The sequence below is a fragment of the Mustelus asterias genome, unplaced genomic scaffold, assembly GCF_964213995.1.
Source record: "Mustelus asterias unplaced genomic scaffold, sMusAst1.hap1.1 HAP1_SCAFFOLD_92, whole genome shotgun sequence".
In the NCBI taxonomy this organism is placed as follows: Eukaryota; Metazoa; Chordata; class Chondrichthyes; order Carcharhiniformes; family Triakidae; genus Mustelus; species Mustelus asterias.
In genome coordinates, this window is record NW_027590141.1 from 1,286,911 (window position 1) to 1,302,858 (window position 15,948).

Below are 15,948 nucleotides of genomic sequence, written 5' to 3' on the forward strand. Positions count from 1 at the left end.
AGCATTAAGGCCCTCAGTTCGTCTGTCTTACCTGCTACGCTCCTTGCATTGAAGTATAAGCACTCCAGACCTCCAGGCCCAGTGAGGTCATCCTCCCCCAGAGTGCACTTCTTCTTTGCCAGCCTTGTCCCAGCCCCAATCTCGTCCCCAGCCTCTACACTTGTAGACCTAATATTTTGATCCCCACCCCCCTGCCATACTAGTTTAAACCCCCCCGAACTGCACTAGCAAAACTCCCAGCCAGGATATTCGTGCCCTTCCAACTTAGTTGTGACCCGTCCTCCTTGTACAGGTGCCATCCTCTCCTGAAAACTTCCCATTGAACTAGGAAAATGAAGCCCTCCCTCCTGGACCAGTCCTTTAGCCAAGCATTCAATTGTACTAACTCCCTATTCTTAGCCTCACTGGCATGAGGCATTGGGAGCAGCCCAGAGATGGCCACCCTGGAGGCCCTACTTTTTAGTCTATTTCCCAACTCCCTGAATTGCTCTCGTAGGATCCCCCTGCTCTTCCTATCTACGTCATTTGCACCAATGTGTACAATGACATCCGTTTCTTTATCTTCCGCTTTTTAAGATGCCTCCTATCCGCTTGGAGACATCCAGTACCCCAGCACCAGGTAGGCAGACTACCATCCTGGAGTCCCGTTTGCACCCACAGAATCGCCTGTCCGTGCCTCTAACCGACGCATCCCCCACCACTATTTCTCTCCTAACCCCTCTCTTTCCTTTCTGGGCCACAGAGCCTGACTCTGCCAGTGACCTGGTCACTGTGGCTTACCCCTGGAGAGTCATCCTCCTCCACACTATCCAAAACAATATGCTTGTTTTGGAGGGGGACAACCACGGGTGACCCCTCCACTAATTGCTCACTCCCCTCCCCTCTCACACCTGTCGCCGAGCCCTTCCTATTATGAGAGACAGCCACTGGAGTACTCTCTGGTACATTACCCTTCTGACCTTTACTCCTCCTAACTGTGACCCACATGTCTTCCTCCCGATGCCCCGGTGTAACTAGTTCCCTATAACTCGTGTCAATTATTCTCTCATTCTCCCTGACTAGACCAAGGTCAGCAATCTGCAGCTCCAGTTCCGTGACACGGTCCCTCAGGAGCTGCAGTTCCACGCACCTGGCACAAATGTGGTCCTCCGGGAGGCTAGGTGTTTCCAGGAACTCCCACATCCCACAGCGGAAGCACAGAACTGGCCTATCATTCATAGTTACCCTTTTCCTGTATAGGTTTGGATAAAAATAACTTGCCCTGCCTCGCCCTTACCGCCTAAGCCCTCTGAGCCAAAGCCCTGACAGCTCCCACTCTGCTTCACTTGCTCCACTGCCCGCTCGTAAGTGCTGCCTGCCTTTTAAAGCCAGCAACAAACCTCCCCAGGCCTACTTCCGGTTTTGAAAAAAAAACCCTCCGATTTTACGCACAAAATTAACTGAAAAAAAAAAAAAATCTCCACTAAAAAACACTCTCTCTTACCCTCAGCTCTCTCTGTGGAACAGTGAGGCTGAAACCTCCAAGGCAATCCCTTTTTAAAGCCAGCAACAAACCTCCCCAGGCCGAGTAACCTGGGGTACATCCCATCCGGACCCGGCGACTTATCTATCTTGATGCCATTCAAAGATTCCAGCACAACCTCTTTCTTAAAGTCCACATACTCAATCTTTTCAGTCCACCACAAGCCCGCAGTACATCCACCCAGGTCCTTCTCCTCTGTGAAAACAGAGGCAAAATACTCATTGAGCACCTCTGCCATTTCTACTGGTTCCGTACAGACTTTCCCGCCTTCACCTTTTATAGGCCCTATTCCATCACGTCTCATCCTTTTACTCTTCACATATTTATAGAATGCCTTGGGGTTCTCCTTAATCCTACCTGCCAGGGCCTTCTCGTGACCCATTCTGGCTCTCCTAATTTCCTTCTTTAGTCCCTTCCGACAAGTCGTATACTCTTCTAAATCCCTATCTTTGCCAAGCTCTGAGTCTTTTGTACGCTTTCCTTTTCTTCTCGACTAGGTCCCGCACAGCTTTCGTGCACCACGGTTCCTTTAACTGACCAACACCTCCCCGTCTGCTCGGAACATTGTTCTGTAGAACTCTAGACAGGCATTCCTTGAAAAACTGCCACCTCTCTTCAGTACATTTCCCTGAGAATACCTCCTTCCAATTTACTCCTCTAATTTGCTGTCTAATGTCTTCATATTTCCCCTTACTCCATATAAACACTTTCCTGGCTTGCCTGATCCTCTCGTTTTTTCTAATGCAAGCCTAAAGGAGATAGTTATGACCGCTATCCCCAAGATGCTCTCCCACTGAGAGATCTGACACCTGTCCAGGTTCATTGGTCAGTATCAGATCAAGTACAGCCTCTCCTCTTGTAGGCTTGTCCACATGCTGTGTCAGGAAACCCTCCTGAACACACCTAATGAACTCTTTCCCATCCAATCCCCTTACCCTCGGGATATTGCAATCTATGTTTGGGAAATTAAAGTCTCCCATCACAACAACTCTGCTATTACTGCATCTCTCCAGGATCTGTTACCCTATCTGCTCCTCCACCTCCCTGTTACTATTAGGCGGCCTGTAGAAAACTCCCAGCAAAGTGACCGGCCCCTTTGCACTCTGTACCTCCACCCACAGAGACTCGGTGGACAATCCCTCCACAGCATACACCTTCTCTACAGCTGTGACACTATCCCTGATCAGCAGTGCCACTCCACCCCCTCTCTTGCCTCCCTCCCTGTCCTTCCTGAAACATCTGAATCCCGGCACCTGGAGTATCCAGTCCTGTCCCTGAGACATCCAAGTCTCCGTAATGGCCACCACATCATACTTCCAGGCATCGATCCACGCTCTGAGCTCATCCCCTTTATTCACTATACTCCTGGCATTAAAGTAAACACATCTCAATCCTATGGTCTGAGCTCTCCCCTTAATTCCCTGTCCATCCACCCTCTTGCACTGCCTATAACCCTTCTCTGTTTGCGAGCGACCTTCCTCACTCTGATCCCCTCCCCCCAACCTATCGAGTTTAAACTCTCCCCAGTCGCCTTCGCCAACCTTCCTGCCAGGATATTGGTCCCCCTGGGATTCAAGTGCCACCCGTTTTTTGTGTACAGGTCACACTTGCCCCTAAAGAGGTCCCAATGGTCCAGGAACCTGAATCCCTGCCCCCTGCACCAGTCCCTCAGCCACACATTCATCCTCCACCTCACTCCATTCCTGTCCTCACCTTCCCATGGCACAGGCAGCAATCCTGAGATTACTACCTTTGCTTTCCTCCTTCTCAGCTGTCTCCCTAATTCCCGATACTCCCTTTTCATGACCCCTTCCCCCTTCCTTCCCACATCAGCGGTACCAATATGTACCGCTACCTCCGGCTCCTCTCCCTCCCACCTCAGGATTTCTGGGATTCGCCCAGCGACATCCTGGATCCCGGCCCCAGGGAGGCAGACCACCATCCGAGACTCCCGCCTGCCTCCGCAAAATCGCCTGTCCGTCCCCCTGACTGCCGAGTCCCCGATTAATACTGCCTTCCCCTCTTTTCTTTAGCCCTCTGAGTTACAGGGCCGGACTCCACCCCGGAGACACGGTCACTGCTGCTTCCCCCAGGCGGGCTGTCCCTCCCAACAGTACTCAGGCAGGAGTACTTGTTGTGTGGGGGCACATCCACCGGGGTGCTCTCAATCACCCGAGCTTTACCCTTCCTGGCCGTCACCCACTTGGCCTCCTCCCGTGGACCACCTGATGATAGGGACACGAACATTGGGGTGTTGCCCCAGTCCCCCGACATGCTAAAGAAGAACTCCGGGTTGTAATCGACCGGGTGGAACAGAGCCGTGGGGGCCCCGCTGCCACCCGGCCCCGGGGACTCCTCGCCGGGGGACTGAGGCAGCACATGTTTCGATTTATAGGGTGCCTTGCCCCCTTTTTTCAGGGGACAAGGCACAAAGACAGGTGGGGGCACGGCAGGAGATGATTCACAAGGGGGGAGGGGCACGCAGACCTCGAACTCCACGGTGCCCGAGGGGCCCCGCCTCTTTTTGTTAACCTGCTCTCGGGCAAGTGAGGCCCCTCGCCCTCCGCCCCTCTTCGCCTTGCCGCACCCCCCCCTGCTCCCCCGTCACGTCCCCCCGAGGTGGCGGCGTCGCCAGTTTTGACGGCTCGGGGTCGCTAACCCCCCCCCCCCATGCTCGGGCCCATGATCCTGGGCATCTGCGGCCCCGGAGAGCCCATGGGCCCGGCAGATGGGGGGGGGGGGGGGGTGCAGGTGGAGACTGAGGTAGTCCCCGAGCCGGCTGCCGGGGTGGTTGGGGTGTCTTTCTTGGGGGCCGGGGTTCCGGTACCCCCTTCTTTTTTGTCGTGCCCTTCTGGGCCTTCTGGCCACGCGGAGGCTCCACTCTCCCCCCGCCGGCAGCTGAGGTGGCAGCTGCTGCCGGCGTGGCCTCCCCTCGCGGGGGGGCAGATGGTACTCGCTTGGGGGGAGAGGGGGCTGCGGTGCCAGCTGCGGCCGCCTTGGGTTGGTGGTCGGCGGCCTTGGAGACGGGGCAGTTTTTCCTCACGTGCCCCACCTCCTTACAGGCATGGCACCGCACACCGTCCGCGGACCAAAAGACCCGGTAAGTGGTCCCCTCGTGGGGGACATTGAACCCTCCCTCCAGTTCCTCCTCCCGGGCCAGGCGGACAAAAACCTGGCGCCGGAAGGAGTATATGTGGCGGAGGGAGGGGTCCCGGAGGCCGAGCGGGATCGGCTGCACCCCGGACCTGACCTCCCCCAGTAGATGGAGGTGGGGGAGGAGGAGCTCACTCAGTAGGAAGGGCGGGACGTTCGATAACATGATCTTATGGGCGGTGGCCTCCAATGGGTCCACCGCCAGGAACGTCCCGCCCACCGTGAGCCCCCTCTCCAGGGCGAGGTGGACCGCCCGCTCGGCCTTCAGGAAAAATACGGCCCGGCCGTACATCTTCGAGGCCGCGACAATGGCTGAGGGGCCGACAACCCCAGCCATTGCCTTGACACAGGCCTCGATGGACATGTCGGGGTGGGCGTAGCACTTCACCCCGAGCTGTCTGGTGATCAGAGAGAATGGCGGCAGGGCCTTGGGAGCGGCGGGGGCTCTGGTAGCCGTCACGCCCGCATAAGTGGGCTGAGAAGGCTCTGCCACCGGCGACACTGGCGATGCCGCCATAGTAATCAAGGGAGTGCTACGCCCACCCCGAGACTGCCCAGATGCACGGCACGACGTATAAGAGGAGGGAAAAATAAGGGAGGGTAGGGTAGGTGGATGGGGGTCCAGGTGCTCTCTCCCTGGAGTGAGAGAGGAGGTCAGGAGCAGGAGGAAGACGAGGGACAAGGCACGGAGGGGGGGCCGGTGCCCCAGTCAGGAGGGGAGGGGGTGCCGGTGTTGGGGTCAGCAGCAGTGGGTGGGGGACTTGGGTCTTGGGGCCCTGTTGGGCGCAAACAGTTAAAGTCTGTTATCTTCACCCCCCCACTGCAGATGGAAAAAATAGACAGTCTGAAATGGCTTCGCCCCCCCCTCCTCTCCAGTCACTCCTCGTCCTCTCTTCCTCCCTCCCTCCGGGGAGAGCACACCCTCCAGAGGCAGGCAGGCCAGGCAGCAGGCAGGCAGGCAACAGTTCACCTCCCACCTTCCTTCCCCCTTCCCTTCCCTTCCCTTCCCCCTTCCCTTCCTCCCTGCAGGAAGCCAAAAACCTGTGAACAAACTGTGGTGGAAAAAGAAAGTGTGTTACTCACAGATGTATCAGAGAAACAAGTCCAAGTTTCTGCCCGGTTCTGACCCGGGGACTTCTGCGTTTCAGGCGAACGTGAAGCCACTTCACTACAGAAACAAACTCCAATGTTTGAGACAGGAGGAGGTTTGAGTCTGTCTGAAGATCAATCTTCATTCACACAAAGCCCACGCTCTGATTGGCTGGAGGACCAGAGTCCTTCCGGTCCTCCAACTCTTCCCATTGGTCAACACCTCAGCATGAAGATCAGAGGGTGGGTTCTCCCCTGCACATGCACAGCTTCCCCTCTCCCTCGCACATTTACAGTCCCGGGGAGGGGGAGATCACTGATCAGCTTCTCGCTCTGGCCGGAGCTGCCAGCCGGTTGCCTGGAAATCTTGGCTCGATGTGGTGCAGGGGGAGGGGAACAATGGGTGGGGGCGGGGCTCCCGGGTCCGCGCGCCCGGGCCTGCGCACTGGAACCCGGAGACATGAACACGGAGCAGAGTGATTCCTATTGGCTGATTCAGGCATTGTGGACGTTGTCCAATGAGCTTCAGATTGAAACTTACTCCTCTGTCCAACATCTGGGAGGAAATCAATGTTTCCCCCTTTCCATTTCTTTCCTCATTCTGGGGGAAATTGGGGACTTGCAGCAACTGTAGGGAATGAAGTGAATTTGGTCTGTATATTCCACACATTTTTACTCCAGTAATGTGGACATCTATCTGTCTGGCAGCCTGCATGGAAATTTTCAGCTCTCTGCGTCCAGGGCAGGAAGCAGTGAGCATGGATCTGTCAATCACATGAGGACGGCCTCAACCAGGATCTTGAGTTCATCTCACACTAACTGTAACCCCCACGACTTGCCTGGGCTTGCAAAATCTCACTAACTGTCCTGGCTGGAGACAATACACATCTCTTTAACCTGTGCTTAACCCTCTCTCCACTCACATTGTCAGTACATTTAAGACTTAATTACCTGTAAAGACTCACATTCCAACCATTATCTTATCTTGTAAATTGAGTTCGTGTCTCTGTGCCCTGTTTGTGAACAGAACTCTCACTCACCTGATGAAGGAGCAGTGCTCCGAAAGCCTGTGGCTTATTCTACCAAATTAACCTGTTGGATTTTAACATGGTGTTGTGAGACTTCTTACTGTGCTTACCCCAGTCCAACGCTGGCATCTCCACCCTGAGTGGAAACAGAGAGAAGTAGGAGAGGCCGGAGGTGAGGAGAGAGATTTTATACATCTACAACTCAACAGGAACTTTGACAGAATTTCCAAACCCTGTGAACATGATCAGCTCCAAGTTCCTCTCCAACTCACACACCATCCTGACTTGTCTGACATCCAGTACTGAAAGAACAGAAATTTATTTCATATAAATACTGGGAAGACTGAACCCATTGTGTTCAGTCCCCACTACAAACTCCACTCCCTCGCCAACAACTTTATCTCTCCACCTGGCAACTGTCTGAGGCTGAACCACACTGTTGACAACCAGGGTGAAATAGTTCATCCCAAGATGAGCTTCCAGCCACATGTCCACATCATCATCAAGACCACCTTCATTCATAGAAGCATTGATAGTAATTAATTAACAATAATGATTAATAAAATACAGTGTTGAAGGAGGCCATTCAGCCCATCGAGCCTGCACCGACAAAAATCCCATCCAGGCCCTATCCACATATTTACCTGTTAATCCCCCTGATACCAAGCGGCAATTTATCATGGCCAATCCGTCTAACCGGCACATCTTTGGACTGTGGAAGGAAACCGGAACACCCGGAGGAAACCCACACAGACACGGGGAGAATGTAGAAACTCTGCACAGACAGCGACCCGAGGCTGGAATTGAACCCGGGTCCCTGGCGCTGTTAGGCAGCTGCACTAACCACTGTGCCACCGGGCCACATGTCAGTGCCATCGCCCGACTCCAGCCCAGTCTCAGCTCATCTGGAACCCTCACCCATTCCATTGTGACGTCACACTATCACCCATTCCATTGTGATGTCACACCCTCTCGCATTTCCATTGTGACGTCCCACCCTCACCCATTCCATTGTGACGTCCCACCCTCACCCATTCCATTGTGACGTCCCACCCTCACCCATTCCATTGTGACGTCCCACCCTCACCCATTCCATTGTGACGTCCCACCCTCACCCATTCCATTGTGACGTCCCACCCTCACCCATTCCATTGTGACGTCACACCATCACCCATTCCATTGTGACATCACACCCTCACCCATTCCATTGTGACATCACACCATCGCCCATTCCATTGTGACATCACACCATCGCCCATTCCATTGTGACATCACACCCCCACCCATTCCATTGTGACGTCAGGGCTTCACTCTCCGATCACAATCCCTGCCGGCCTCCCACATGCAGCCTCAATGGCGGCAGTCAGCCCGGGTCTAACACTACAAGCTGCCGCTCCATTTGGTACAAAGGGGGGGGACCGGGAAGTTCATTTCCGGGGTTTGGGATTGAACAACATGTTTACAAAGCCTCTCCACCCACCCGCCACATTTATCATTCCCCGCACGCCGCCCTCTACCTCGTATTGATCTCGCTTCCAAATTAAAACCGACCGTCCGCGCCATTACCCGCACTGCGCATGCTTCTGGCCCCGCCCCTCATTCACTCTGATTGGTTGGAGGATCAGCCACTCCCGCGCTGTCCTCCAGCCCCGCCCCCTCTTCCTATTGGTCCGGAGCTGCCGTCAATCAGTCCCCGGGCATTGTGATGTGGAGCATGCGCAGTGTCATTGCTGGCCTTGGCGCTTGTTTGTCCCGGAGAAGCGGAGTCAGCGTTAGGCGGTGGCTGGGAGGATTTGGAAACACTTTGTGGATCCGCAAACCCTTCAGAATCATTGTCAGCTCCCTGGTTTGCAGCTGCGGGGCTTCTCTCTCCCTCCCTCCCGGGAACAGGCCCAGGTTAACGGCCCCATCCTGGCTCAGCCACTGGAGGATGGTTCACATCAGAGGATGGGGGAGGGGGACAATAAATAAGAGGTTACACTTTGGCCTCAAATCAATGAGGACTCTGATCTCTGGGAAGGAAGGAAACCCTGGGAGGTGGGCGGGGGGGATTCACAAACACCCGCTGGAGGCCCCAACACCCTTGGGGCTAAGCGAGCCATTTGTGAGACAGAACGGTTCTTCATGATAGCCTACCCACTTTATGGGACAGCAAAGGCAGCACAGGAACTTATATGGATGGCCTCGACCCTAAAGGGAATTGCGAATGAGACTAAGGACGGGTTCGAGGAGGTGAGCACGGCCGTCTCTGAAACATCAGCAGTGGTCGTAGCTATTCGGACTGTGGCATTACAGAACCGATTGGCACTCGATTATGTGCTAGCCTCCCAAGGTGGAACATAGTTGGCTCGGAATGCTGTACGTATATTCCCGATGCTTCGGAGAATATAACTCGCTTAGCAGATCATAATAAACACCTGGCGAAAACAATACAGGATGAGGGGAACCAATATCACAATTATTACCTTCTGGGATGGCTGGGGCAATGGTTCGGGTCGTGGGTGCGTACCGGGTGCATGGATTGATTGTATTAATTGTAATTGTAATTACTTGCTGTGTTTGTATGGCATTATTGAACGCCTGTTGCAAAACAGTAACAGCAGGCGCAAGTGTACAGGCAGAGGGGGCAGGCCCCCCGACAAAGGAGCTGGAGCTAGGCCGATTCGCCGATAACATGTGGTTCTGAATTGGTCATGGGGCCATGTGTGGACCACCTGGCACCCGACCAAAAGGGGGGAGTGAAGTCGGGAATGGGTTCATGAACTCTAATACTCAAAGTGTCAAAGTGAATTCTGTGATATTTGGGGATTGTGAGAAATACTGTGGAACTCATGTTTACGTTTGGGTGTTTTCATGCTCATGTATCCAAGAACAGATAAGAGCACAGCTGTTGTATGTTTTTCTGTTTAAGAATTTGGCTAACCCACCATTTTGTATTCTTTAATTATGTATTTGCTGTGTAACAGTGGAAACCTACATGTCGGCCTTCTGTGACGTATAATGATATCTTCATATATATTCATAGCCTGTACCGATATACATTATACAAGTACCTACGTATAAATTGTTGTATGCCAATTAACTTGTTTGTGCGAAGACTGTAACCTTGTACATTAGTAAGATACCCCACCTGTGCTCACAGAGAACAACAACACTCACGGCCTTGGGATAACCGTGAAGAAAACCCCAAGGCAGCAAGGTTCACAAGCAACAGCCTGGGAACCTGTGAGGCCTCGGAAACTGCGGACGTGCAAGGAAGGGTATAAATGTATGTTCTTAACCTGTATTTGCTGAGAGGTCTGCGGCCGTGTTAGGCACCGGACGGTCTCCCACAATTGTGAAAATAAACCAATGTATTTTGACCTACGAATAGACTGAGAGGTATCTTTACCTACAACAGTAATCATCTAACATATTGAAGACTGGAAAGAGAAATCTGTTCAATTTGATGCATAAACAAAATTAATTATTTTCTAAGGTGTGGCCCAAGTAAAATTAGAGATATCTTTGTGATAGAAACTCTCATCGGGCAGGATGGGTAAGTCCTTATTTGCTGTGAACGATGAGGGAAAGTCTTTCCTATGGTGTACAGTCTCTTTGACCACAGTCACACCAGGGTCCGTGTCCTGACAAGTGTTTAAATAAGGTTTAACTGTGACAATGACTGTGTTTTGGGTGGATACCAAGGAATCCCCTCTGAAACACCTTTCCTGGTTATTACCATCACCCTCCTCACTAACTCCTGTTTTCACTTTACAAATAACAATTTATCCTGGGCTCTTACCAGCAATATCTATAATCACTTAGAGTTTGAATTAGTGAACGAGTGGTTTCCTTTCTGCCGTGAGGAAGCAGTGGGTGATTTGATTTGATTTGTCTCATGTATAAGAAGGATGTGGAAGCGCTGGAAAGAGTGCAGAGGAGATTTACCAGGATGCTGCTTGGTTTGGAGGGTAGGTCTTATGAGGAAAGGTTCAGGGAGCTGGGGCTGTTCTCTCTGGAGCGGAGGAGGCTGAGGGGAGACTTAATAGAGGTTTATGAAATGATGAAGGGGATAGATAGAGTGAACGTTCAAAGACTATTTCCTCTGGTGGATGGAGCTATTACAAGGGGGCATAACTATAGGGTTCATGGTGGGAGATATAGGAAGGATATCAGAGGTAGATTCTTTACGCAGCGAGTGGTTGGGGTGTGGAATGGACTGCCTGCAGTGATAGTGGAGTCAGACACTTTAGGAACATTTAAGCGGCTTTGGATAGGCACATGGAGCACACCAGGATGATAGGGAGTGGGATAGCTTGATCTTGGTTTCAGATAAAGCTCGGCACAACATCATGGGCCGAAGGGCCTGTTCTGTGCTGTAGTGTTCTATGTTCTATTGGGATACAGTGAAAAGAATTGTTTCTTGTGCGGCTATACAGACAAAGCATACCATTCATAGAGAAGGAAAGGAGAGAGTGCAGAATGTAGTGTTACAGTCATAGCTTGGGTGTAGAGAAAGATCAACTTAATGCGAGGTAGGTCCATGCAAAAGTCTGACAGCAGCAGGGAAGAAGCTGTTCTTGAGTCGGATGGTACGTGACCTCAGACTTTTGTATCTTTTCCTGACGGAAGAAAGTGGAAGAGAGATTGTTCCGGGGTGCGTTGGGTCCTTAATTATGCTGGCTGCTTTGCCGAGGCAGCAGGAAGTATAGACAGAGTCTATAGTTGGGAGGCTAGTTTGCATGATGGATTGGGCTACATTCACGACCTTTTGTAGATCCTTGGGCAGAGCAGGAGCCATACCAAGCTGTGATACAACCAGAAAGAATGCTTTCTATGGTGCATCTGTAAAAGTTGGTGAGAGTCATAGCTGACATGCCAAATCTCCTTAGTCTTCTGAGAAAGTAGAGGCCTTGATGGGCTTTCTTAACTATAGTGTCTGCATGGGGGGACCAGGACAGGTTGTTGGTGATCTGGACACCTAAAAACTTGAGGATCTCGACCCTTTCTACTTCGTCCCCGTTGATGTAGACAGGGGCATGTTCTCCACTATGCTTCCTGAAGTCGATGACAATCTCCTTTGTTTACTTGACATTGAGGGGGAGATTATTGTCATTGCACCAGTTCACCAGATTCTCTATCTCATTCCTGTACTCTGTCTCGTCATTGTTTGAGATGTGACCCACTACGATGGGGGCGGGGGGGGGAGAGATAGGACAACAGTTTGGAAAGCCAGGACAGCACTGTAGTAGCACAGTGATGAGGACTGCTGCCTCACAGCGTCAGGGCCCCAGGTTCGATTTCTGGCTTGGGTCACTGTGGAGTTTGCATGTTCCTCCCGTGTCTGCGAGGGTTTCCTCCCATATTCTGAAAGACGTCCTGGTTAGGTTCATTGAACCAAACAGGTGCCGGACTGTGGCGACTAGGGAAGTTTCACAGTAACTTCACTGCAACGTTAACGTAAGCCTTACTTGTGTATGATAAATAAACTTTAAAACTTTCAGTTCAAAAAACTTCTGCTTATTCGCAGAGGAGAGCAGGTGTTTAAATAATTTTCAGGAATGGAACATAACAGAGTACCGATTCACAAAAATGTGAGATTTTTTTTTAAAGTAATTTTTCTTAATTGGGTGACGTTATTTTGATCCTCAGGTTCATTATTCAATGGCGCTGCTATTACCCAACATTCGTTGCGGATGTGAAGGTGCGCTATTCACTCCACAGGAGTCCAGTGCGCAGGCGTGGTGCTCTTTTGGGACGCATGCGCGGTGTCACTTTGCTCCGAGTGCATGAGACGCGTTTTTTCAGGTGGTGAGAGTCGGTGGGGCGGAGGGAGGAATGGAGCCGGGAGTCGGCGTGGGGAGGGAGCGGAGGCTTCACAAACACCCACTGTAGGCCGCAAGACTGGAATAAGAGCCTGCGGGTCCCGGGTGTTTCGCAGTGGGGATTTTCCCGGGATCAGGCCCAGTGCCGCTGCCGCCATCTTTGTTCAGCAGGGAGCAGGGCGCATGCGTGGCTATCCCCGTGACGCAATAGATAGTGGGCTGGGTTTCAGGGTCCCAGTTACCAGGAGAGAAAATCATTGTCTCCTCAGTCTGAGCACAGGGCGCGGTGACAGGCCCGGGTTCAGGGCACGGTGACAGGCCCAGGTTCAGGGCGCGGCGACAGGCCCGGGTTCAGGGCCCGGGTTCGGGGCACGGTGATGGGCCCGGGTTCAGGGCGCGGTGACAGGCCCGGGTTCAGGGCACGGTGACGGGCCCGGGTTCAGGGCACGGTGACAGGCCCGGGCTCAGGGCACGGCGACGAGCCCGGGTTCAGGGCACGTGACGAGCCCGGGTTCAGGGTGTGGTGACGGGCCCGGGCTCAGGACGTGGCGACGGGCCCGGGCTCAGGGTCACCATCTGCTCATGGCCACGTGTCCCTCCATCAGAGGAACATCAGAATTAGGTTCAGGAAGAGGCCATTCGGTCCATCAATAATACTTTCAATTCAGCAGGATCATGGCTTGTGTGCACACAACTTTCCTGACCCTGCCCTGCATACCCACACCACTGGTAACCCTTGGCTCCCGTGTGGGTTAAAAATATGCTTCACCCAGCCTTGAGTCCATTCATAGAATCCCTACAGTGCAGAAGGAGGCTATTCAGCCCATCAAGTCTGCACCGGCTTTGTGACAGAGTGTCTTACCTAGGCCCTCTCCCCCACCCCAACTCTCCTCCTCCCATTGAGGCTACATTCTAGGTCGGGTGGCACAGTGGTTAGCACTGCTGCCTCACAGCGCTAGGGACCCGGGTTTGAATCCTGGCTTTGGTCACTTTCTGCATGGAGTCTGCACATTCTCCCCGTGTCTGCGTGGGTTTCCTCTGGGTTCTCTGGTTTCCTCCCACAGTCCGAAAGACGTGCTGGTTAGGTGCATTGGCCATGCTAAATTTTCCTTCAGTGTACCTGAACAGGCGCCGGGTGTGGCAACTAGAGGATTTTCACAGTAACTTCATTGCAGTGTTAATGTAAGCCTACTTGTGACACAAATGAATAAACTTTAAAACTTTAGACCAAGTGGCGGGTTTCCTTCCGTGAAGGACATGAGTGAATCAGTTGGGTTATGACAACGCACCAGTTTTAATGGTCACTTTTTCCTAGTGCTGGCCTCAATTTCATGACCTGTGTTTGTGTTTTTGTGGATTCTCTCTCATTCCCTTTTTTCTATTTTAAATCAATTTCACAGGGGATTAGAACAGGAGGATTTGCAGTCACGAAGCTCACTGTGAGCATTACATCAAGATCTGACAGTCGCTCATTTTAACCAGAATATCATTGGATTTTGAAAATGGAAGGAAAAAGCACCATTCACAGTGGGGAGAATCTGCATATGTTCTGTGTGTGGACGAGGCTTCAACCAATCATCTGACCTGTTAGAACATAAATGCAGTCATAACAAGGAAAAATCATGGAAATGTGGGGACTGTGGGAAGGGATTCAATTACCAATCTAAGCTGGAGACTCATCGATGCATTCACACTCGGGAGACGCCATTCACCTGCCCTCAGTGTGGGAAGGGATTCACTCAGTCATCAACGCTGCGGACACACGAGCGAGTTCACACTGGGGAGAGACCGTTCACCTGCTCAGAGTGTGGAAAAGCATTCATTAATTCTACCAATCTGTTGACACATCGGCAAGTTCACACTGGGGAGCGGTTCTTCACTTGCTCTGTGTGTGGGAAGGGATTCACTCGGTCATCCGACCTGCTAACACACCAGCAAATTCACACTGGGGAGAGGCCTTTTACCTGCTCCATGTGCGGGAAGGGATTCACTCGGTCCTCCCACCTACAGAGACACCAGCAAGTTCACACTGATGAGAGACCTTTTAAATGCTCAGACTGTGGGCAGTGCTTTAAAAGTTCCTGGGACCTGGGGTCCCATCGCCGTACTCACACTGACGAGAGACCGTTCAGATGCTCTCACTGCGGGACTGGGTTCAGGCGATCATCTGACCTCATTACACACCAGCGCAGTCACACTGGGGAAAGGCCGTTCACCTGCTCCAAGTGTGGGAAGAGATTCACTCAGTCATCCAACCTGTTGAGACACCAACGAGCTCACACTGGGGAGAGACCATTCACTTTGTCCATGTTTGGGAACGGATTCACTCAACAGCCACCCTCCTAAAGTAGAAAAAAGTAAAGTTTATTCATCACAAGTTAGCTTACATTAACACTGCAATGAAGTTATTGTGAAAATCCCCTAGTTGCCACACTCCGGTGCCTGCTCGGGTCAATGCACCTAACCAGCATGTCTTTCAGAATGTGGGAGGAAACCAGAGCACCCGGAGGAAACCCACGCAGACACGGGGAGAACGTGCAAACGCCACACAGACAGTGACCCAAACCAGGAATTGAACCCAGGTCCCTGGCGTTTTGAGGCAGCAGTGCTAACCACTGTGCTATCGTGCCACCCCGACAAAACAGCAGCTTCTCACTGGGGAGAGACCATTCAGCTGCCCCGAATGACAGATGGGATTCACTTAGTGTCATTTCAGCAGAAAGGACACTGAGTTCCCACTGGAGAAACCTTTGAAATGATCTACAAGCAACGTATTCTGACCAATGAGAGACTTCTCAGACTAGGTTTAGGAAATTGAAAATAAATGTCAAATAAATCAACTATGTATTAAATACAATGCCAACTCTTCAATATCTCTGAAACAAGTTAGTTTTTTTTGAAGGGCTCTCCCTCTCCCCTGTCTCCTCCATCCTCACCTCCAACAAGTGTGAGGAGCTCATGGAGCTTCTTCGTTACTAAGATTGAGACAATCTGATCAGATTCCTCTGCTGTTTCCCTCCCTTCCGCTAGACCACTGGATCAAGTTCCCAGTTTCCCTAACCCTGAATCCACATCTCTGAACCTGCAGTCAATCGGCTCTGAGGAAGGGTCATCTAGACTCAAAACGTTGGCTTGCCACAGATGCTGTCAGACCTGCTGAGATTTTCCAGCATTTTCTGTTTTTGTTTGAAATTCCAGCATCCGCAGTATTTTGCTTTTATCTATCTGGGCGGGTTGTGTGGGTGGCTGGCGGAGGGAGCTGCTTTCTTTGTTGGAGATTGTGGGAAGAAGCCGGAAGCAGCAGATCACCGTTCAGCTGCTCACAGTGTGGGAAGAGTTTCAGGACATA

The 15,948-nt window shown here is 52.1% G+C and overlaps 2 protein-coding genes across 4 annotated transcripts in view; both read left to right on the forward strand.

Annotated features, from left to right (window-relative positions):
* LOC144484127 (uncharacterized) overlaps positions 1–15,948 on the forward strand; it is a 93,239-nt gene that overhangs the window by 64,910 nt on the left and 12,381 nt on the right. The gene's annotated exons all lie outside the window — the stretch shown is intronic.
* On the forward strand, positions 12,512–15,468 carry LOC144484102 (uncharacterized). Of its 3 annotated transcripts, none has more exons than XM_078202653.1 (2): positions 12,512–12,582; positions 14,000–15,468. In XM_078202653.1, exon 2 carries the CDS (start codon positions 14,571–14,573, stop codon positions 14,943–14,945), a length of 375 nt encoding a protein of 124 aa, XP_078058779.1. In that variant the 5' UTR covers positions 12,512–12,582; positions 14,000–14,570; the 3' UTR covers positions 14,946–15,468. The 3 variants fall into 3 exon arrangements, with proteins under 3 accessions (XP_078058779.1, XP_078058780.1, XP_078058781.1); XM_078202654.1 differs by having other exon boundaries at positions 12,512–12,585; positions 14,000–15,461; XM_078202655.1 differs by lacking the exon at positions 12,512–12,582 and adding an exon at positions 13,228–13,328 and having other exon boundaries at positions 14,000–15,461.